The 19,847-nt window shown below is 25.8% G+C and overlaps 2 protein-coding genes across 2 annotated transcripts; one reads left to right on the top strand and one right to left on the bottom strand.

The window, feature by feature from the left end:
• Window positions 1–1,987: 1,987 nt before the first annotated feature.
• On the bottom strand, window positions 1,988–13,191 carry LOC113556781 (protein FAM135A). The gene is given in 20 exon segments (XM_026961932.1): window positions 1,988–2,612; window positions 2,695–2,922; window positions 3,608–3,863; window positions 3,935–4,136; window positions 4,218–4,385; window positions 4,447–4,837; window positions 4,901–5,605; window positions 5,774–5,923; window positions 5,988–6,240; window positions 7,574–7,726; window positions 8,459–8,698; window positions 8,832–8,870; window positions 8,872–8,929; window positions 8,998–9,027; window positions 9,109–9,332; window positions 9,400–9,554; window positions 10,573–10,655; window positions 12,033–12,175; window positions 12,982–13,079; window positions 13,173–13,191. Coding segments are annotated over 18 exon segments (3,618 nt in total). The 5' UTR covers window positions 12,110–12,175; window positions 12,982–13,079; window positions 13,173–13,191; the 3' UTR covers window positions 1,988–2,406.
• Window positions 13,192–17,284: 4,093 nt separating this feature from the next.
• LOC113548546 (UMP-CMP kinase) lies at window positions 17,285–18,484 on the top strand. The gene is made up of 2 exons (XM_026949487.1): window positions 17,285–17,845; window positions 17,928–18,484. The coding sequence occupies exons 1-2, from the start codon at window positions 17,444–17,446 to the stop codon at window positions 18,141–18,143; spliced, it is 618 nt and encodes a 205-aa protein (XP_026805288.1). The 5' UTR covers window positions 17,285–17,443; the 3' UTR covers window positions 18,144–18,484.
• Window positions 18,485–19,847: the final 1,363 nt, after the last annotated feature.

Genomic DNA, 19,847 nt, shown 5'->3' with positions numbered 1-19,847 from the left:
TATTTTTAACACACTTTTTGTGTACATCATTTCATTGAACTATAGTATAAAATAAATAACAATAGGTGTTTTATGCATCTTAATATGTTAGGATGTGTATTATCTACCTCAATTTTATACTTATTACCCACCAATTGATTTCCTTTGTTAGCTTGGTACACTGTATAATATTATAAAATTCAATAGATACAGTATTTTAAGTGCGAAAAAATGCAATATTTCAACATAAAACAGCCTATAATTTTTTGTTTGAATGACTTTTTTATTATTATTAAGTGCATACAATTCTGAGCACTGGTTATGATTTATAACAAATGAATATAATATGTGTAACTTGCATTGAAATTTCAAATATAAATATTTGTGTTGATATTGAAAATGAAATTTAATTTTCAGACAAAAAATCATATAATAGAAAATTTGAAAGATAAATTCATGGGTTTAGGTCAGGTACCTACCATTCTTTATCAAAACAGGCGTTGTAAACTATAAAATTGTTATCATTCTTTATTACTCCTGAAATTACTTAACTGCCTATTTATTGCTTGGAAGACATCATATCTTCTGCTGGTGGTATACTTGAAAAAACAATAAGATCTTTAGTCAATCCAAGAAGCGCCAGCTTTTTCCTGTTTTATATTCTCATTCCCAGAAAATCAATATTTAAACAATGACTTATCGAGTATTCATTATGGTATATTTTAAACACACTTTATTTTTAAATGAATTAAATATTAATTAATATATACATTTTTTTTTAGTTGTTTATTTTCCTGAATTTATAACATGTTCACTCCTGGCATAGGAACTCCTAATTCACAAGTTTACAATGGAAATGACTGATCAAAACTAAATATGTATTTTAATATTTTTACCATATACAATAATATTTTTGTGATAAATGTTTTATTTAAAATCGATTGAAGCTAATAATATTTTAGAATAAAACATGTGTATCTTTGTTCTTTTATTTAAATACTAAACAAGTATGAGCCATATATACAATATAAATGCAGTCAGGCTGCTATTATAGTTAAAATGTATTAAGTTATAAGTTATAATATTATAACAGACACTGAAAAATTATAAATATTATTTAATTGACTCATGACTTGTATGTGTTACACAGATTTATAATAAATAGTTGTTGAATAACCTACATTTTAAGGTACTTAATGTTTTTGAATATTAATATCAACAATTTAAACTGATATAACATTTTTTTATTTAACTTAACTGTAATATACATAATATACAATAAATATAGAAGTATTACGTTTCAATTTTTTATTTTTATAAAATTACTTAACAATTCTTAAATTATAATAATAAAATAAAAATAATTTACAATGTAATTTTTAAGTTTATAATTAATTAAAATATTTATGATTTAATTAAAGTTGAGTTTAATTGACCCTTGTATTTTTATACTTCTTAAACAGTATTATATTAATATACATTTTATTTATTTTAATAATAATGATGTAAATTTGAGCATTATCATATTATAAGATTTAATGTAATAAAGATGGGATATTATAGTTTTCTCCCATAGATACCAATAATATAAGTATATTAATACTAGACATAATTTGAACATTTCTGTGTATTTAATGGCAATTTAAATTAAATCAAAATGTATTTTTGTTAATGGATAAATGATTTATGTGCGCGTTTTAAGCAAATATAGAGATTAACTGAATACTTTTAATACCTACTTTAGAAACTCGTAAATTTAATAAATTAAAGCATACATGAATTTACCAAAAAATATTTTTTGATTGCATTTGATTTGTCAACTAAATTATAATTGGAAATCAACTGACAAACAATTCAAATCTTTTTATAATATATTTCAATTTTAAATTAAAATTATTCTATGTTATTATATTGGCGTATACTACTTGATCTATGAAGTCAATATAATATGATTAAATATAATTCATCAAAGATCTTTTTTTTGCAATAAAACATGTTAATTTGAAATTTTATATAGGTACTATATGAAAAATCAAAAATGTTTTAATTATAATATTATAATATATTAAAATTTATATAGGTGGTACAGTATACAGGTATTAATATACACCCTGATAATGTATGCAAATAGGGAGGTATATTACTTTAAAAATATCAAATGAGTTTTAGTTTTTTTTTCAATTTAAAATAAATTTTGAGTGATTCTTTGTTAATTATTATTTTATTCTTATAAATATTTTGTTGAACTCACTAATCTTTAAACTCTCTAATCTTGGGCAATTCATAAAAGTATTAAAACTTAAAAATTATTAACTATTATAAATGATTTGATAGTTAAAGTTCGTTAAAATAATAATGCTGCGAGTGCTTGCGTTATACAATTCAGTTTGCAAAACCACAAGAGATTTTACGAAATATTCGTTACATCTACCTAAAATATTTAAGTCCAGTTACCACCAAAAACTTTTCAATGAATAAATCTGAATCTAAAACTGCTATATGAGCTGCTCTTCCTATTAATGAGTTTGCGGTGTTCGGCAATGCGTGATGTACATCATAACGGATAAACGTAACGTCCAATTTGTTGATTATTGGACATAAAATATTGTTCACCATTTCTCGATACGCCAACCCTATAAAGTAAATTATACAAAAATTATCGTACAACATTTAATTGATGATTTATCATATTAATATAATATGGTATATGTTTACCTATGGGCGATGTATCTTTAATAGCGGCTTTGCACAGCTCGATTCTTGCTGAATGAGGTGGAACATATCTATCTTGGGATGAACCAAACAATAGAACATGTTTAAAATAACTTAAATGACAATTTTGAGCTAATTGATAAAGGAACGTTTGTCGAATATCTGCAGCGTCTTTCAAAGATAGCTGAAGTAAAGTACCACTTTTTTTAACTTTTTGCATAAACCATAAACCTATATAAAAGTAAGTCATTCTGATAATATATTATGGTTATTATTTTATTATATAAGTATTTAAGAATAAACTGATATATATATATATATAGAGAGAGAGAGAGTAAAACTTTCATGTAACGGTCACCGGAGGGATCGGAAATAATGACCGCTACCTATCTGTTTAGAGGTAACCAAACCTATAGAGATGACCGCTATATGAGTGCATAAAAAGCAAATACATATGCAATATTATGCACATACCTATTAAAAAAATGTATTTGAGATTAGAGTTATGTATCTATTAACAATTTAAAATTTAAAAGTTGTGTATACTACCTATGTATGTGTATATCAAAATTAAAAATATTGACAGTTTTTTTTAAAGTTTGATAAACTGCCATAAATAATTTGGGCAAACACCACGTACTTGTACATATTTTTTTATAAATTTATCTTATAATTTGACTGTTATTTAGAATGCCCGCTAAATAGAGATATTTATATATTTTCCATAAAACTTGACGAGACCAAAAAAATAACAGTTACATAAAGGTGACAGTTTATGAAAGTTTTACTGTATAATATATATATAAATAAAAACTTCCTTTATATTATATAAATTGTAGAATGATCGTATATGATATATATATATATATATATATATTGTATTTATCTAAATAACTAATGTTAGTTAGGTACTTACCCATATTTACTAATCCACTAGTGTTATATAAAGTTCCTAAATGAGGGCCTGAAAGTGACAAAAATGTATGCATTTTTGGTAGTAAATGTTTCATTTGAGGTCGAGCAATTGCTGCTCTAATGATGATTGTTCCAAGGGAATGACCAACAAAGCTTATCCTAGATGGATAATGTGGTAGTTGAAACGAGGATATGTGACCAAGAATCTCGTTTACTAAACGATCAGTCATACGTTCAAAGTCCGAGAATGTATCCCCCTAAAATTCACAACTCCGTTTTAATTTATATAAACATAATTATGTATTATGATTTGTTTAAAATAAATTACTTGGTTTCTTTCAGACATGAGAAACTCCAGATGAGCACCAGGTAAACCCAATTTTATGTATGTCTTGACTAAACGTAAATCAGCTGAATTACCGTCCAGTCCGTGGACACACACTATGAGATGAACACCTTCAGGTGAGAACATGCGTAAATCTTCGCTGATATGAAAGTATGGCAATGTTGAAGCTAATATATGAGCGTCACTAGTAATAGGTATACATATATTATTAGTTTACAAAAAATATCTAACCTAACCTAGTCCGTATTAAAATTTAAGTATCTACCTATAAATAATACCAGTAAAACTCATTTGTTTTTTAAATTGTTCCTTATATTTCTGAAACATTGAATTGTCTTCAACACTGTTATAAGAATGAATCCGGCCATCAGCTTTTATGTCTTTATGTGTTTCGTCTTCGTAGTATTCCGGTTCCGCATTATTTTTCTTAGTTCTGTTAAATTTAGATTTAAATGATTAAATTAGAAATAAGAATATTTATTTAAATGTGATACCTGGCTATAGGTTTCTTAGAACTTTCTGAAAACTTTTTCTGTTTCATTGCTAATCGATGTTGATCATTCCATCTAGCTTCTTTTACGGTTTCATACATATGGTATAATAAATTGTCAACTGAATCTGGTGGAGGAATCGTATCTCTAAAAGGTTCAGGAGGAAGAGGAATATCTCTAAATTGTCTGGGCGGTGGTAAGCGAACTTCTTCATATAACTGATCATTGGACGTTAACCTATTAGCCCCAGATTGTTTAATACATTTAGAAGATTTTATTTTTTTTTCAGTTATAGTCATTTTTCTATTTGGTGACTCTTCGAGTAATTTTAACAACCTCCTTTGTAATTCTCTCCCTATGTACAAATCATGTTTTGTATCATACGGATCATCCGCTGAAAACAATATAAACATTATAATCATTTGCTGAATAAACTTATAAGCCAATTATAACTGACCTTTTGGAGTAATTTGACCAGAAAATGAAGATACCGAAGACTGACGACTGGAAACCCATCCACTTTGTTCTGAAGTTATTTCACTATCAGAAACTGATGAAAATCGTGTCACTACTGTTGATGGTAAGTCTGGCATTGATTCACTACTATTCGCTACGGCCGAAATTACTTTATCGTTTACTAAATCAGGTATAGAAGTGGTACTATTTGAATATTTAATCACGATTGGTGATGTATTCAGCGCCTCTAACTGAAGAGGAACACTAACACTAGTTCCCAATTTTGAAATCGGAGATTCCTCGCCGGACGATGGTGATCTAGACTTATTTACAACTATTGGATTAATTTTTTCTGCCATACGCATCGATCGATAAGATCGCCTATCATTTCTCCGTATTGGTAAAGAGGCATAACCATTTGGCTGTATTCGAAACTCGGGAGGTTTGATATTATCTTTTAAACGGCGAGGCAGTGTCATAACTTTAGTATTCTGAATAAGATCTAATTTTTTATATTTTTTATGCTTTGGTATTGTTGATCTTTCAGTAGGATTGCCATTATTATTTGTTTCGAAAGTTCTTGAAAAACTTAGCGGTAATGATAACATTGGTGTATCCATTACAGTTGATCTTAACAACTGGTCTAAAGATTTGCTGTGTCTAGTTTTAATACGTTGATTGTCTGATTTTTGATCTGTATCCGTACCTTAAAAGTATTTAATTAATGATAATTTATAATTTAGAGCAAAAATATACTTGATAAACATCAAAATTTAGTTATTCATTAAGTTATCTAAACTAAATTGGTTATAAATAATCGTAGTCAAAATTTAATAATGAATTAGAAACCCTAATTATATAAGCTCCAAGTTACCTTTAACTTTAAGTAATTTTCCAGTTGATGCCATTTGACTACATCTTCTAGATTCTAATATAGCTGCAATACCGCAACTACAATCTTGATTTAGTAAGAGTGTTTGTCGCAATGTATTTAGTGGAATGTCACACGAGTTAATAAAAGATTCTAAAATTAAAAACTGAATAATCAGTATATTCTTATAGTTATAAAAAAAATTATGTGAAGCTACCATTATCTGATCTTCTATTATTACTTCCAGGTTTTGTATACTGATCTTCAAAAATTACAGGCAAAGTGATAGGATCGCCATCTGTTGCTGAGCAATGGACAGGTAAAGGTGGCAATGAAGCTAAGTATCTAGATCTTCTAGCTGCTTCTGATACTGATCTATAGTGTTGATAATTATTATGATCGTCATAACAGCCCGCTGCACTTTGCCTCGGATTTTCCAGTACAAAAAAGGCTTCGGAAAATCTCCTTACCTATCGAAAGTCAAATGTATGTTTTTAAAACAAAATTACAAGTATCTTTACCATTACCTTTATGGCTTTATGACTTTATAGCTACATAAATAATTAATTAATCTATCGTTTATTCAATAACATAAATATGTTTGTTTTTTATTAACTTTTCATAGTTTAAATATATAATAATAAGCATAATCAATATTTAAATAATTTTGAATTTCAATCATTTGGTTCTAACCAGTGGCATATATTATAATATATAGAGGGGCCCCCTAGGCCTGGGCCCATAGTACAATTTCATATTCAATCAACATTATTGAAAAATGCTATACATAAGTATTATGTGGGTATTTATAAATTAAAATTCCTCTATTTGTGGCCACCTAAAAAATGTTCCAGATGTATATGCAGCCATACTGGTGGTAAATTGGATCATAGTGAAAATAATTCCTATATACGCCACTGATTTCAACTAGATAGTTGGTGGATAATGGATTGCCATTTTAACACGAAACATATTTAATATACCTACGTGTTTTACATATTAATAAATAAGACATGGTTTTTTTTTATATACATAAAATAGTAATAAATAATTAATATAAAATATAGTTAAATTTTTAAAATAATACAAATTTTTTTATTTTTATTTTTAACCTGACTTGAAATAGGCGGATAGTGAAATAGCATAAAAATTAAATTTTTTATCTATATTCCTACGATATATACATATTATTAAATACACGTTATTTCAAAATGTATAAAGGAATTACGTATAGTTAAATAATAAAATTATTGTTTATTATTATCTTCTCGGCCAGTTCGTCTATTATACTTCCTCAGAAGTAATACCTATAGGAATATTTGTATACACTATACACTGCCATTTAAGCAAGACTATTACGATTAAAATAAATACATAGATAATATCATATAAAATATACTTACATATAATAATCAAATAACAAAAATAGTATTCATAAAAAATTAATAATTAATAATCAAACTAAACTATGATATTTAAAAAAATTAGCGTTGAGAATATTAGAAAGAAAATATTGATAATGTTGTATGGCTTCTAGGATATATCTAATATCTTCATATTCTACATAGAGAATAATTATTAAAAGAAACAATTTAATATTGACCTATGAAAATAATAAGGAATTTTAACTAAAATTATAAAATGTTTTATTTCAACAAATGAAGGATGCAGCTTCACTTTTTAGTTTTTTTTCTTACATGCATTTATAAATTGATTATAATCAAATATATTTGTCGAATTTACAAAAATGCGAGAAAATTCCCAAATGACAAATAAAAATAAAAAATTATATAATATACTTACTCGAAGTTGATGGTGTTTTTTAGAAAGATGCTGATTTATGGCTTGTTTTTTTGTAAAATTATCTAAAAAATGATGCCATAGCAATATGTTTTGAGCACATAACTGAGCTATACTACTATTTGCTAAGGCTAGAAATTCATCTTCATCTAGTATCTAAACAAAAAATATATTTTTTTTATTATTTATTTTTATATAATAATATATGTTAACATTTTAAATCATTATCGTGATAAATCAAAGATATAACTAGGGGGCTAAATCCATACGACACACACATATTACTTTATAGACTCATAAGCACTATTTTTTTTTTTATAAATAACTCATAGCATCGATTATAAAAAAGTGATTTTACAAAAAAATTTAGTAAAATAAACGTTGAAAAGGATATCGTACCCACTTATATGGTCTGTCTAACTAATTCATTATATTTATAATTTATTTTATCATATTTTTAAATATTCATTCAGCAATTGAGCAATTCGAATTTTGTAAGTTTTGCTTAAATATTAGATTCAATTTACCTATTATCTACAAACTTAAATGTGAGAACATAATCTGTACACATTTGTTAAATTTTTACGGTATTTAAAATACCAATTGAGCTAAAAATTAAATAATTAAAATATCACAAAAAGCTAAAGAAGAAACATAGATTATGTTTTTAACTTTAAATTTGATATTAAATTATTTCACTCTAATATTTAATGCTAGTAACAACACAAAATTGAAACTGTTGGATTTATATTTCAGTATACTATATATATGCGTTAGTTAGATGATGATACATATGAGTGCGACGTTATATTGATGGGGAATTTTTTTTTTAGTGACACTTAGCCCCCTTTATATAAAATTCCTATCTACGCTACTGTATACAGATACCTTGTTTGTTTGAGGAATTGTAACAGCAGTTTTAAGGCCGGCAGGTGTTTCAACTTGTTGCCATACCGGCATTATTCTATTATATTGAGCAATTGTGGAATGAAGATTGTCGAAAGCTTCCGATAACAATGAACAAACTTCGCGATGAATAAGTCTAGCATTAAGCATACGACTAACATGATTGTTGTTGTTACTGTTCCCTGAGCTTCCGACACATTTAGTGGTCCCGTTTTGGCCATTCTAAACATATAAATGAAAATTAACTACTAATAAACTAAACACAAAACTACTATTAAATACTATTTATTAACTATAGTGAAAGTATAAGTTTTTACTATTAAGTATAAACAATTTGAATTATATTTGTAATTACCGCGTTGCCAAAAAATACAGATTCTATGGAATGTGATGGACCGAAAATTAAATCGATTTGTATTATTTGTTAACCATGTTTTTCCAGTTCTAGGAGCACTATTCAAATTTTAAAATAATAAAATAATTTCATCAAATAAAAAAACTAATTAATAACAAATACTTACCAACTTTGCATATAATTCAAGATACTTTTTCTAAAAGTAACAAAAACGTGTGTTTTAGTTTTTTAGAAGTATAAATATAAACTTTATTTTATAAATAACAATGAACTTTACTTAATGTAGGGTTGATGTAAAGCGACCAAACTCGCGTGTATAGTTAAAGTTACAGCTGATAAATGAAAGTAATCAAATAATACTGGTAAGTGGTAATGTAATCCTCTAGCTGGACAGACATGTAGTTGAAGAGTTCTGCTGGAGACGCAACACATAGAACCATTTTCTCCAAACCATAATTCAACATTTAAAATAAATCCAGCTCTTTCAAGACTATCCTGTAACTATTTAAATATTAAAAAATAAATAAATTGAAGAGTATTAAAAAACAATTGTTGAGAGTTGAATTACTTTTTGACTGTCTACCAGGACATGTGCTTTAAACAATATTATATCATCGAGCATAATTTCCTCATGTCGATATAGTATTCGAAACGTTTTACTGACCCCAAGGTCCTCTCCATTTTCAACATAGTATAATTGGGGGGACTTTTGATTATCTTGTCCTATAAAAGTATAGATTATAAATATTTTATACTCTATGTCTTAAGCCTATATATTATAAAATATTAATCAAAGAAACTTAAAATGTCCACTATTACTTAAATCGCCATTTTCTATGTAAAGATTTAAAAATATTTAGACTAATTTTAAGTTATTTATACCACAAAAATATTCAAACCATTCTAACAGCTATTATATTACCTATATTATACATAGTGTGTCAACTATAGTATTATATGAAAAAAATATGTGATCCAGATTTTTTAGTTAGATTTATATCAACCTATCATATTTTACTATTCCTACAAATAGAAAAATACATAACTAATAGTATACCTAATATAAATAAATTAAAAATATTTTCAGAAATATAAGTCAACAGATCGACACCGCTTGTTTTACATATATCTATAACATAACATTGAATTTAAATTTAAATATTTAATACATCCATAATACGACTCAATGACGAGGTAAACTTTACAGCAGTGTATTTGTGTATGTGTATTTTACAGCTTTTTCAAATTAATTTTACATCTAGTATTAATAATAATATTATAAGATGGATTATTATAATAATTGTAGACAGTAGGCACTATACTATTTATACTCAACCCTTTGTTAAAATTTAGAAAAATATCAAATGCTTTCAATATATCTAAAAATTGCAATTACATGATTTATTTAAACATAAAATTAAAAAATTAAAACTATCATTATCAGAAATATTGTTTAAATCTATTAGTAATCATTATTCATTAATATGAATTTTGGTCCGATAATAACAAATATATAGCTCTAGTACTTAGTAGCTTTACACAGAGTCTCTATTCCATTGCAATAATTTATCATTGCTTTTAAATTTATACTTAATGGTTAATAATAATAATGTATAGCATCCTGCATTATGGTAGCGGGTTAAGTGAAGCTAAACGTGCATCTAATACACTTGTCACTTATACATACACGATACACCGTACTGTATCCCATCCGTTTTTTTAACTACCATTATGTACTTACTTTGTTGATGTTTTTTTAAACTGACTTCCACTTGAACAGAGAGTTTAGGAGAAACTTTAAGTTCAGTTCGAATACGATATAATCTATAAAATATAAAACAATATCAACCATAAGATTTATAATTTGTAAAATTAATTGTTACACGCGTGTGATGATTGTATGTTTATATTTGTTAGCTGTCATTGACCTTACAACGCTAATTTTAAACTTGGCACAACATAAAGAAAAGGGGAAATAAAAAAAGAGTTGCTGGCATACCAAAACAGTACGATAAGTTTTTATTAAATCCTTTAACGATATGTATTGTATGTTACATATTTACATACTTATATTATTGGTTATACTTATAATTAATTACTAATGTATTAAGTTATAATCAATTGTAAAAGTAAGTAGATAATTATATATTTTGATTAGAATTTTGAGTTATTGGTGTAATTATTTAAGGTAATTTTTTAAAATCATTTTATTTTATATATTCACAATTGAGTATTTCGTTTTTTTTGTTTATCTTTATTATCTGAAAACGTTTTTAAATATTATTTAGTTTCTTATTGTAATGGCAACCTAAAATATTAAAAAAATACTTTAAAATGTTTTAAAGCTTTAAAACAAGTCCACATAGTTGTACTAAAACACAATTATAATTGCAGCTACCGTGAATACGGCATTTTTTGGTGTAGCAACTATCATCGCAGTGTCACCGTGTGAAAAAACTGATAACTACTATATAACTATTACGAGAGTGACTATTGTTTTATCCTATACATGCATGATAATTGATAGTTAGAGAAAAGCAGCCATAAAAGTCTTTTGAACTTGGCTTAATACATAAGATATTTTTTATTCATACACAGTGAATGACACTATTCTATAAATACGTTTATTTTCCAAATCTTATATAAAAGGTAAATTTTAGATAAAATTGATATTTTACAATAAGCAAGATATATTTATCATGACGACGATAAATATTTAAGTAGAAGGTATAGGTATAGGTACCTAGCTAATATACTCGAGTAATAAATGTTTAATCTGCCAACTTTTTAGTTTGTTTACGGTATCTTTTGAGTTTTGAGTTATGCTATAAGTGTATATTATATTTCTTTTATGTATATATAATAATGTAATACATCAATATTCAATACCCACATAATAACCTACTCCTGTACATTACTATAGAGTGTATAGATTATTATATACAACCTAAGCTTTTGGTATTGAATTTAATATTACTTTTTTCATATGCGCTACAGATTATACTCTTAAATATCATATCGACTTATTTTTTGCTACACAGCTATATTATTACACAAAAATTAATTGCTATTCATACTATGAACTATGAAGAAATTTTCAAGTATAGTAAGATTATTAGAATAATAAACAAATATATATAAACTACATATCCTTAATGCATATATTTTTTATTTCATACTTAAATATGTGGTGAAACTTACCCTCTTTGAAATAGATCTATGTTATAAAATTTGCAGTACTCGACAGCAAATTCTACAGTTGCTTGAAGTTCACTCATAATAACAACATCAGTTCTGTCTTCGGACTCATTTCATAGACATAAAATATATTAACTTTTTGTGTTCTAATAAGAAAAAACATATATTAAATATTGTGTTTTTTAAATAAAATCTAGTTATAATATTTAAAATGAAAATTATTTTTACAGCTCAAATAATAATTTGAAAATAATTCAATTGAAAAATTACGCTCTTTTTACAAAACTCATTTTAATTATGATATAAAAATATACAATAAATAAAAAATTAAATATTAATAAATAATAACTATCACTTTTTAATTAAGTTATTATTTTCTGGGAATTTTATTTATATTAGAATAATTATGTTTTACTTGTAGTTAATATACGTATTGAATGTAATACGTATTTCTTATGGAATACTAATTTAAAAATAAATCACAAATATGCTTACTTTTCCATACGATGTATCAATTTTAAATATATTCTCACGCATTTATATTTATATTTATTTATTAATAAAATAAAACCTTAATTTCAAAATAAAAAACTGAATAAGAAAAATGTAAGTTAAGTATATGATTTGCATAAAATTACCATCAGTGTTATCAGTTTTAATCTAATTAAATTATGTATTAGGTACTAGGACATACTAATTTATACGTTAGTTAATATGGGTAATAATTATATTATATTTAAATTTTTATAAATTTAAAGAATTTTTATAATTTTAAATTGTAATATTCTATAAATCAACAAATTATTTTAATTCAACAAATCAACCCTTAAGACGGTCATATTATAAATATGGTCTAAATATATAGGTCAAAGGAAACGAATAAGCAGATTTGTAATTATCCTCAGGATAGATATTACGCGTAATACGTTGATACATTGAATTTTAGTACTACCTTTGATAATGTCTTGTTCACGTTTTTATAACCACTGCAGTTAAAAATGAAAGGAAATAAAATAAAACTGATTAATTTTATAATTCACAAATAACGCACTATAACAATAATAATAATCGAAAAATTAATGTATATTTAAAATTATTATATATGTATATAATATATGTATAATGATTATACAAGCCATTCACTTTTTATCTGGAACTTTTTGTAGAACGTGCGTTTGACCCATATTTATCCCGGCCAGACCACCGATTGGACTCTAATGCAAAGCTTGTTGGTATTCAGGGACGGCCGCTAGACGGCGCTTTGATCACTAAAAGCGACTTTACGGGTGTTACCCTGACAACAAGCACACAGGCGATTCCTAGTGACTGCTGGTTTATAAAGAGCAAACCTATAAAAAAAAAGGTCAGTTCGGTACACACCCCATATACCTTTTTAACTGTGAAGAATTCTTAATTTTTCATATAATTTAATATCTTATAACATAATCTCATCTCATAATAATATTATAACGAGCTAGTTAGTATAGACTGTATAGATAAAAATAAAAATAACCTTAACTATATACATAAAAAATTGTTTAATTAAATCCCTATGAACTATAATTTTAAGTTTTATAACCACAAAATTGAATTGATCACTTATCCATTTTTATATACCAATATATGTATATCATATTCCAGTAAAATTACAGCCTATTTTCAATGGTGTCATTATGGGGAGGAAAATGTAGAAAATCGTATTTTACACCCATGACCATTTTTTTTAAATTAGCACACTAAATTTATTCAGGGTCGTTATTTGGGGAGATCAAGCTATACGGTTACACCCCTTAATTTTAAAATAGTCCTAATTGGCCTGCGCCTTTATGAAATAATTCACGATTATTAATATGATAAAAATTGAATTGTATTTCAATATTGACATTCATCAATATTGGTATATTGTCAATCATGATTACAACTTTACAATGATTTTAAAGTTTAAACAAATATCATGCTATCAATTTTTAATATATTTTAGTTTTTAAATATTTACTATTTATACTATTTATATTGATGGAATGATTCGATCTATGATACATGGAATATGGAAATAATTGAAAACAGGATAATTTACATATATGATATAGGTACATATATCTATTTGGGCATAACTTGCTTGGGCGCAATTTAAAAACTTTACCTGTAAATTGTTCACACATTTGGGTGCATTTATGAAAACACCTTTGAAAACAATATTAAATATTGTAACTAGTAAAAAATATATTATACTACATAAAATAATTAGAATTAAATTTTGCAGTAAAAAAAGTTAATTAATTATCAGAAAAGATTATAATTATATTATACAATAATATTAATAAATAATGAACTAGTAATACACAAAATTAAATTATAGGACATTAAAAAAAAAAATCTTTAAATATTTTTGGAAGACTATTGCCTAACTTTTCGCAGTATTTTCTGGGTAAAGCAAATAAGCTCAGATTTAGTATAATATACTAATATATGCGCTCAAACGTATTTCCCTCTATCTATTTTTATTTGGCTTGATGAAATTTCAAAATGGCCTACTCGCATACCCGAAAAAAAACTTTAAATACCTAACGCAGTAACGCCCCTGCATTTATATAGCCCTGCATTTATGTAGATACGCATTTAACACTACTAAAGTATATTTTATAGAAATATAATACAAACAAAACCAGTATCCTCTATACTAACTTTACACAACTAAGGTAATATTACTTTATTACATAAAAATATATTATATTATATTGTATATTGTGAGTTGTGACACAAAAATACATTGAGCGGTTAAATATAATTTTATCGTGGAATGACTGACTAGTTTAACATTATGTGTTGTAATTTTACTTTTATCAAATTGCAATATTATACCTATAATCTTGATGTATTTACCAAATATTTATATTAGCATTTTCTAGAAGTGTTATAATTTTTAAAATATTTTGGCTATTTTTATATGTAGTTAATAAATCGAATAATATTTTTTGAATTACAAAAAATAAAATCTTAATGAATTTCATCAAAATGTAAACTTGAAAAGTTTTTAAAAAATGTGAGCATTAATAGTTTTGATACTTTAGGTTAATACAAAAACAAAATCTATTGTTTATTATGAGGTAGGTATTTGTTTTCAATTGCATAAGTCAAAATATCACATGAGACACTGCGACAGTGTTGCATACAGTCAATTTGATGCATGTCGAAATGACGTTTATCCCCTATTTACACCGTATACCTACTATACGGTACGTTGATATTGACTTATTATTTATAACTTATAAGTTAATAACAGATTCAGCTGGTAACGTTATAGGTACCTAGCACCTAATAATAATTATTAGTATATGTAATTATTAATTAGAATTTGGTAAAAATTAAGGTATTCGTTTAATCGTTTATTAAGTGTAACCTACCGGACCGATAATTAATCAGTCTATAAGACAGTTATTTTATTATTACAGATTATATTCAAAATATCAGAACCTGGTAATATTTCTTTTTCGATAACGGGAAATAAAGTTTCTCTATGACGTTTTTTTACAACAAAAAACCTTCATTCCAAATTATCTCCATTTACTACATAGTTCAAATACCCAAAGCCCTTCTAGTCTGCGACCATAATTTCCGTTAGATGTAAGTAAATAATTGACTAGATGTATTTGATTTTCTTGATCAGTGATCACTGTCAGAATTATTGGAGTCTGTCACATACTAAATTCGATTTTCGCTCGGTAGGTCACATATTAAACGAATACCAAAATTAATTCATCCTAGGCCCTAGCGCTAATTACTAAAAGAAAAATTGTTAAATACCAAAACAGTAACAAGGTGTACAGTTGGTGTTGTACTTTAGAAATGTACTTAGATATTTTGTGCCCTAGGTAAGAAAAATCACCCCCCTCCACAACCATGGCTTTTTATCAGCCAAAAAACCTGTCATACTAAATCAAAATGCTGTCCAAAATTTAATGTACGAGGCTCAAGCCCCTTTGCCCTAAATACGTCACTGAATGAACCACATAATTGAGAAGTAAGTCACTGAAATGTATGTTATAAATATAAAATTGAATATAAAATATTTATTATGCGCTATAAAAAAAATTACTTTTTTATTATTAGTAATACATTAAGTTTTTAGTTATAGCCAAAAACATGGTTATTAAAAATATCATTGATTATTTGTGTGTAAAAAATATAATAAATAATATTTATAAAAGTTTCAAGTACCAACGAATAATATTTTTTAATATCAACTAAGTAGGTAACTAAAATTGTTATTCTTTGTTTTAATGTAAACATCTACAATTGTTCCGTTTATATTTAAATTTAAAATGTTTATAAATAAAATTGTGCTCACTATACAGGCACGTATAATATATTCAAATTGTTGTATGATGACTAGTTTAAATTTAACAGTTGTCACAAATTTACAAATTGTAACTGTGGCGCTGAACTCATATTTCATGTGAAGTAATCACTTCACTTCTTAAATGGGTTGGTGAGTCGTTGGTGGATGGGTATAGGCATTGTTATATTTGTGGTATAGCTGTATAGGTGAGGTATAGAAGTTAATAGGTTAATAAAGTTAAATAAGGAGTTATATCTATTATATTTGATTATTTGATGCCGGAAAGCATAAAACTTAGAAGTTAGAAGACATTTAGATTATAGACAAGTAGACAACAACTTTAGATTTCACTTTACAAAAAAGTCCGAGTTCGACGCCACTGAATCGTAATACGTAGGTTGTAGGTACTTACCATGTTCTAACAAGTACCTAAGTATATAGGTACCTAGTAACGAAAATTGTTAAGTACATAATAGGCACTTAGACTTAATAGTTCGTACCTGTAATTTTTGTGGAATACAAATATACAATTGAAATTAGTTTTGAATAATCAGTTGTCTTGAGATTAAGATTTGAGATACCTGAAATACCTATGAGTATTATTTTTTGATGATGCCTAGCAAAGTAGTGAATTATTCTTACAGTACCTAATTACCATATCATAGAAAAATAAAGATAAATAATAATAAATTAAGATAATCTATCAATTCTCTTCTATAAAAAGATGATAGATCACATAATATTATTATCCTTATGACCTTATAACCTTATTTGCCCGACGTAGTTACCAATTCACCACTCACAATCAAACAAACCTCCATTCATAACAAAATAAAATTATCATGTTTTTTTTTTTTTTTTTATCAATATTAGCTAGTGGGTTATCACTTATCAATGATCAACGTCAAATCCACAACACACAATATTTAAAAAAAATTATTGTTACTAATTATTTTTTTATTTTAGCAATATTAAGTACCTACCTATTAATTAATCGATTTTGTCTCAAGTGCGCATATAAGTTAGTTGTTTGTGTAACAAATATTATCCAAAGAATGACATAATCTCTAATTTTATGACATTTTTTCGTTCAGTATATCGTCTGTTCTCCACAATGAGCAAACCTCAAGTCGTTTTTGTCCTTGGAGGCCCAGGTGCGGGTAAGGGTACGCAATGTTCCAACATAGTATCCAAATTTGGATTTGTTCACCTATCTGCTGGTGACCTGTTGCGTGCAGAACGCAGTAAACCAGACAGTATGTTTGGAGAATTGATTGACACTCACATCAAAAACGGTACAATTGTCCCAGTAGAAATCACATGTAAACTTATTCAAAATGCGATGGAAGCATCAGCAGCTAATCGATTTTTAATTGATGGATTTCCACGAAATAGAGACAATATGATTGGCTGGGATACCACGATTGGAGATCAAGTTGATCTTTTATTTGTACTATTTCTAGAATGTTCTGAAGATGTAAGTATAATAAGTATATTTTAGTATAGAAGACTAATTATATCGAAAAAATTGTACCAATATTAATTTTTATTTTATATAGATATGCATAGAACGTTGCATGAAAAGAGGTGCTGCTGGAAGTGGTCGTGCTGATGATAATTTAGAAAGTTTAAAAAAGAGGATTGTCACATTTGTTAATGATTCTATGCCAATTATAGAATATTTTAAAGAGAAAAACTTAGTAAAAAGAGTTGAAGCTGGAAAAAATGCTGAAGATGTATGGTCCGATATTATTGAATTATTCAAAAACATTTGAATAGAGAAACAAAATATTCATTTAACTTATTAGACAATTTCCTAAATATGGTAGATTAAATTAATTTTATTCTTGCACTATCCAAACAAAAGTAATTATTTTATAATACTATGTATACCAGTGATTTAAGATATTTAGATTAGTGTCTTAATCAGTTTTTTTTTTTTCTATTGAACCATCCAATAAAAATATATTAACATGTAACATTAATTTGAATTATATTGATTGATTCCAATTTCCATTAACTTATTTATCCTTCAAATTTAATATTTTAATCATAAATAATAATTTTATATCATGCATAATTTTACATAATGTAATAACTATACAACATTACTTAAAAAATTTCAGAAAATTTTTTTGTTATAATTCTCTAAATATATCAACTATCATATTACTATAATTTTTTAAGATAAAGCAACTAAAACAAGAAGTTTTTATTTTAGTTTTTGCGTGGTACAAAGTTATAAAATATACAACATATAATTAAAATTATAATTTATATTTTACTATTCAAATATTAACATAGTATTGAAGTTTGATTTTTTTGGTAAGGGCGTCCGCAGAGGGTGGGAGGGGCCATTGCTCATACTGGGAATTTTTTATAATCATTGTTAATTTAATGCCACATATATTGCATAATTAATAATAAATGATATAACATAATTTTATTGAGATTCATTTATTTATTTATTTCAATGGACCATATGATACAATTACAATAATTTAAAATAATTTAGTTCAACGTTACATACAATAATAATAACATAATACACAATATTTAAAAACAAAAAATTCTGTTTACATATTAAATGATTTAATGGAATTATTAAGTTAAATAAATCAATTTTTAAATCATTTGCTATTAACATTATCTAATTCAAAGGAGAAGCAGAAGCATAATTTGTTTAATATGTAAAAACATAAAACATAGTGATTGATCTAGTTCTACACTGAGGGACATAACAATTGAGAGAACTTAAAATATAATTTTATATTAGTTTATAATGATTACTACATGTTGCTTAAAATTATAAAATCTCTCGAGTCCCAATTTTAATGGTACTTGATTTGGTTTAGAATTTTGATCTTGCCCCAGGTGGGATTTCATCCTGCGCACACGCTTTTTTATTGATAATAATTTAAATGTATTAAAACTTACAAAAAAAAATATGATTTTAATCATAAAGTTAAGAACTTTATATTTAATGACCAAGGCTATGAATCCAATTTATTTGTGTTTTTTCTGCTACCTTAATAGAGAGATTAAGTTTGATAATAATATAAATAATTATAAATTGTTGTATGTTAGGACTACATTTAGAATATTCCATTTTTGGTTTTATAAAGGTATTTTTTAGACAACAATTTTGTAATTATTAATGCAAATTATTTTTATTTAAACTGTATTTTGTTTGAATATGTTGGGGTTTTAGTGCAAAACTACAAAACTACATGATATTTTAAGATCAATAATTTTATTGCAGTTTTATCATAACAGGTACATTATTGTCAGAGTTCTGATAATAATAATTCTTTCTAATTTACAAATGTATAGAATACAATTAATTTTTTATTATTAAATCTTAATTTCTTCTTATAACTACCTACATTATTATGAACTTAATTTAAAATATACCTTATGGCTTAAATAATAATTGTGAATTCATAAAAAAATAATTTTAAATTTTGATAAAAAAAAAA

The sequence above is a fragment of the Rhopalosiphum maidis genome, chromosome 4, assembly GCF_003676215.2.
Source record: "Rhopalosiphum maidis isolate BTI-1 chromosome 4, ASM367621v3, whole genome shotgun sequence".
Classification (NCBI taxonomy): Eukaryota; Metazoa; Arthropoda; class Insecta; order Hemiptera; family Aphididae; genus Rhopalosiphum; species Rhopalosiphum maidis.
This window is presented reverse-complemented; position numbering and strand designations above follow the sequence as displayed.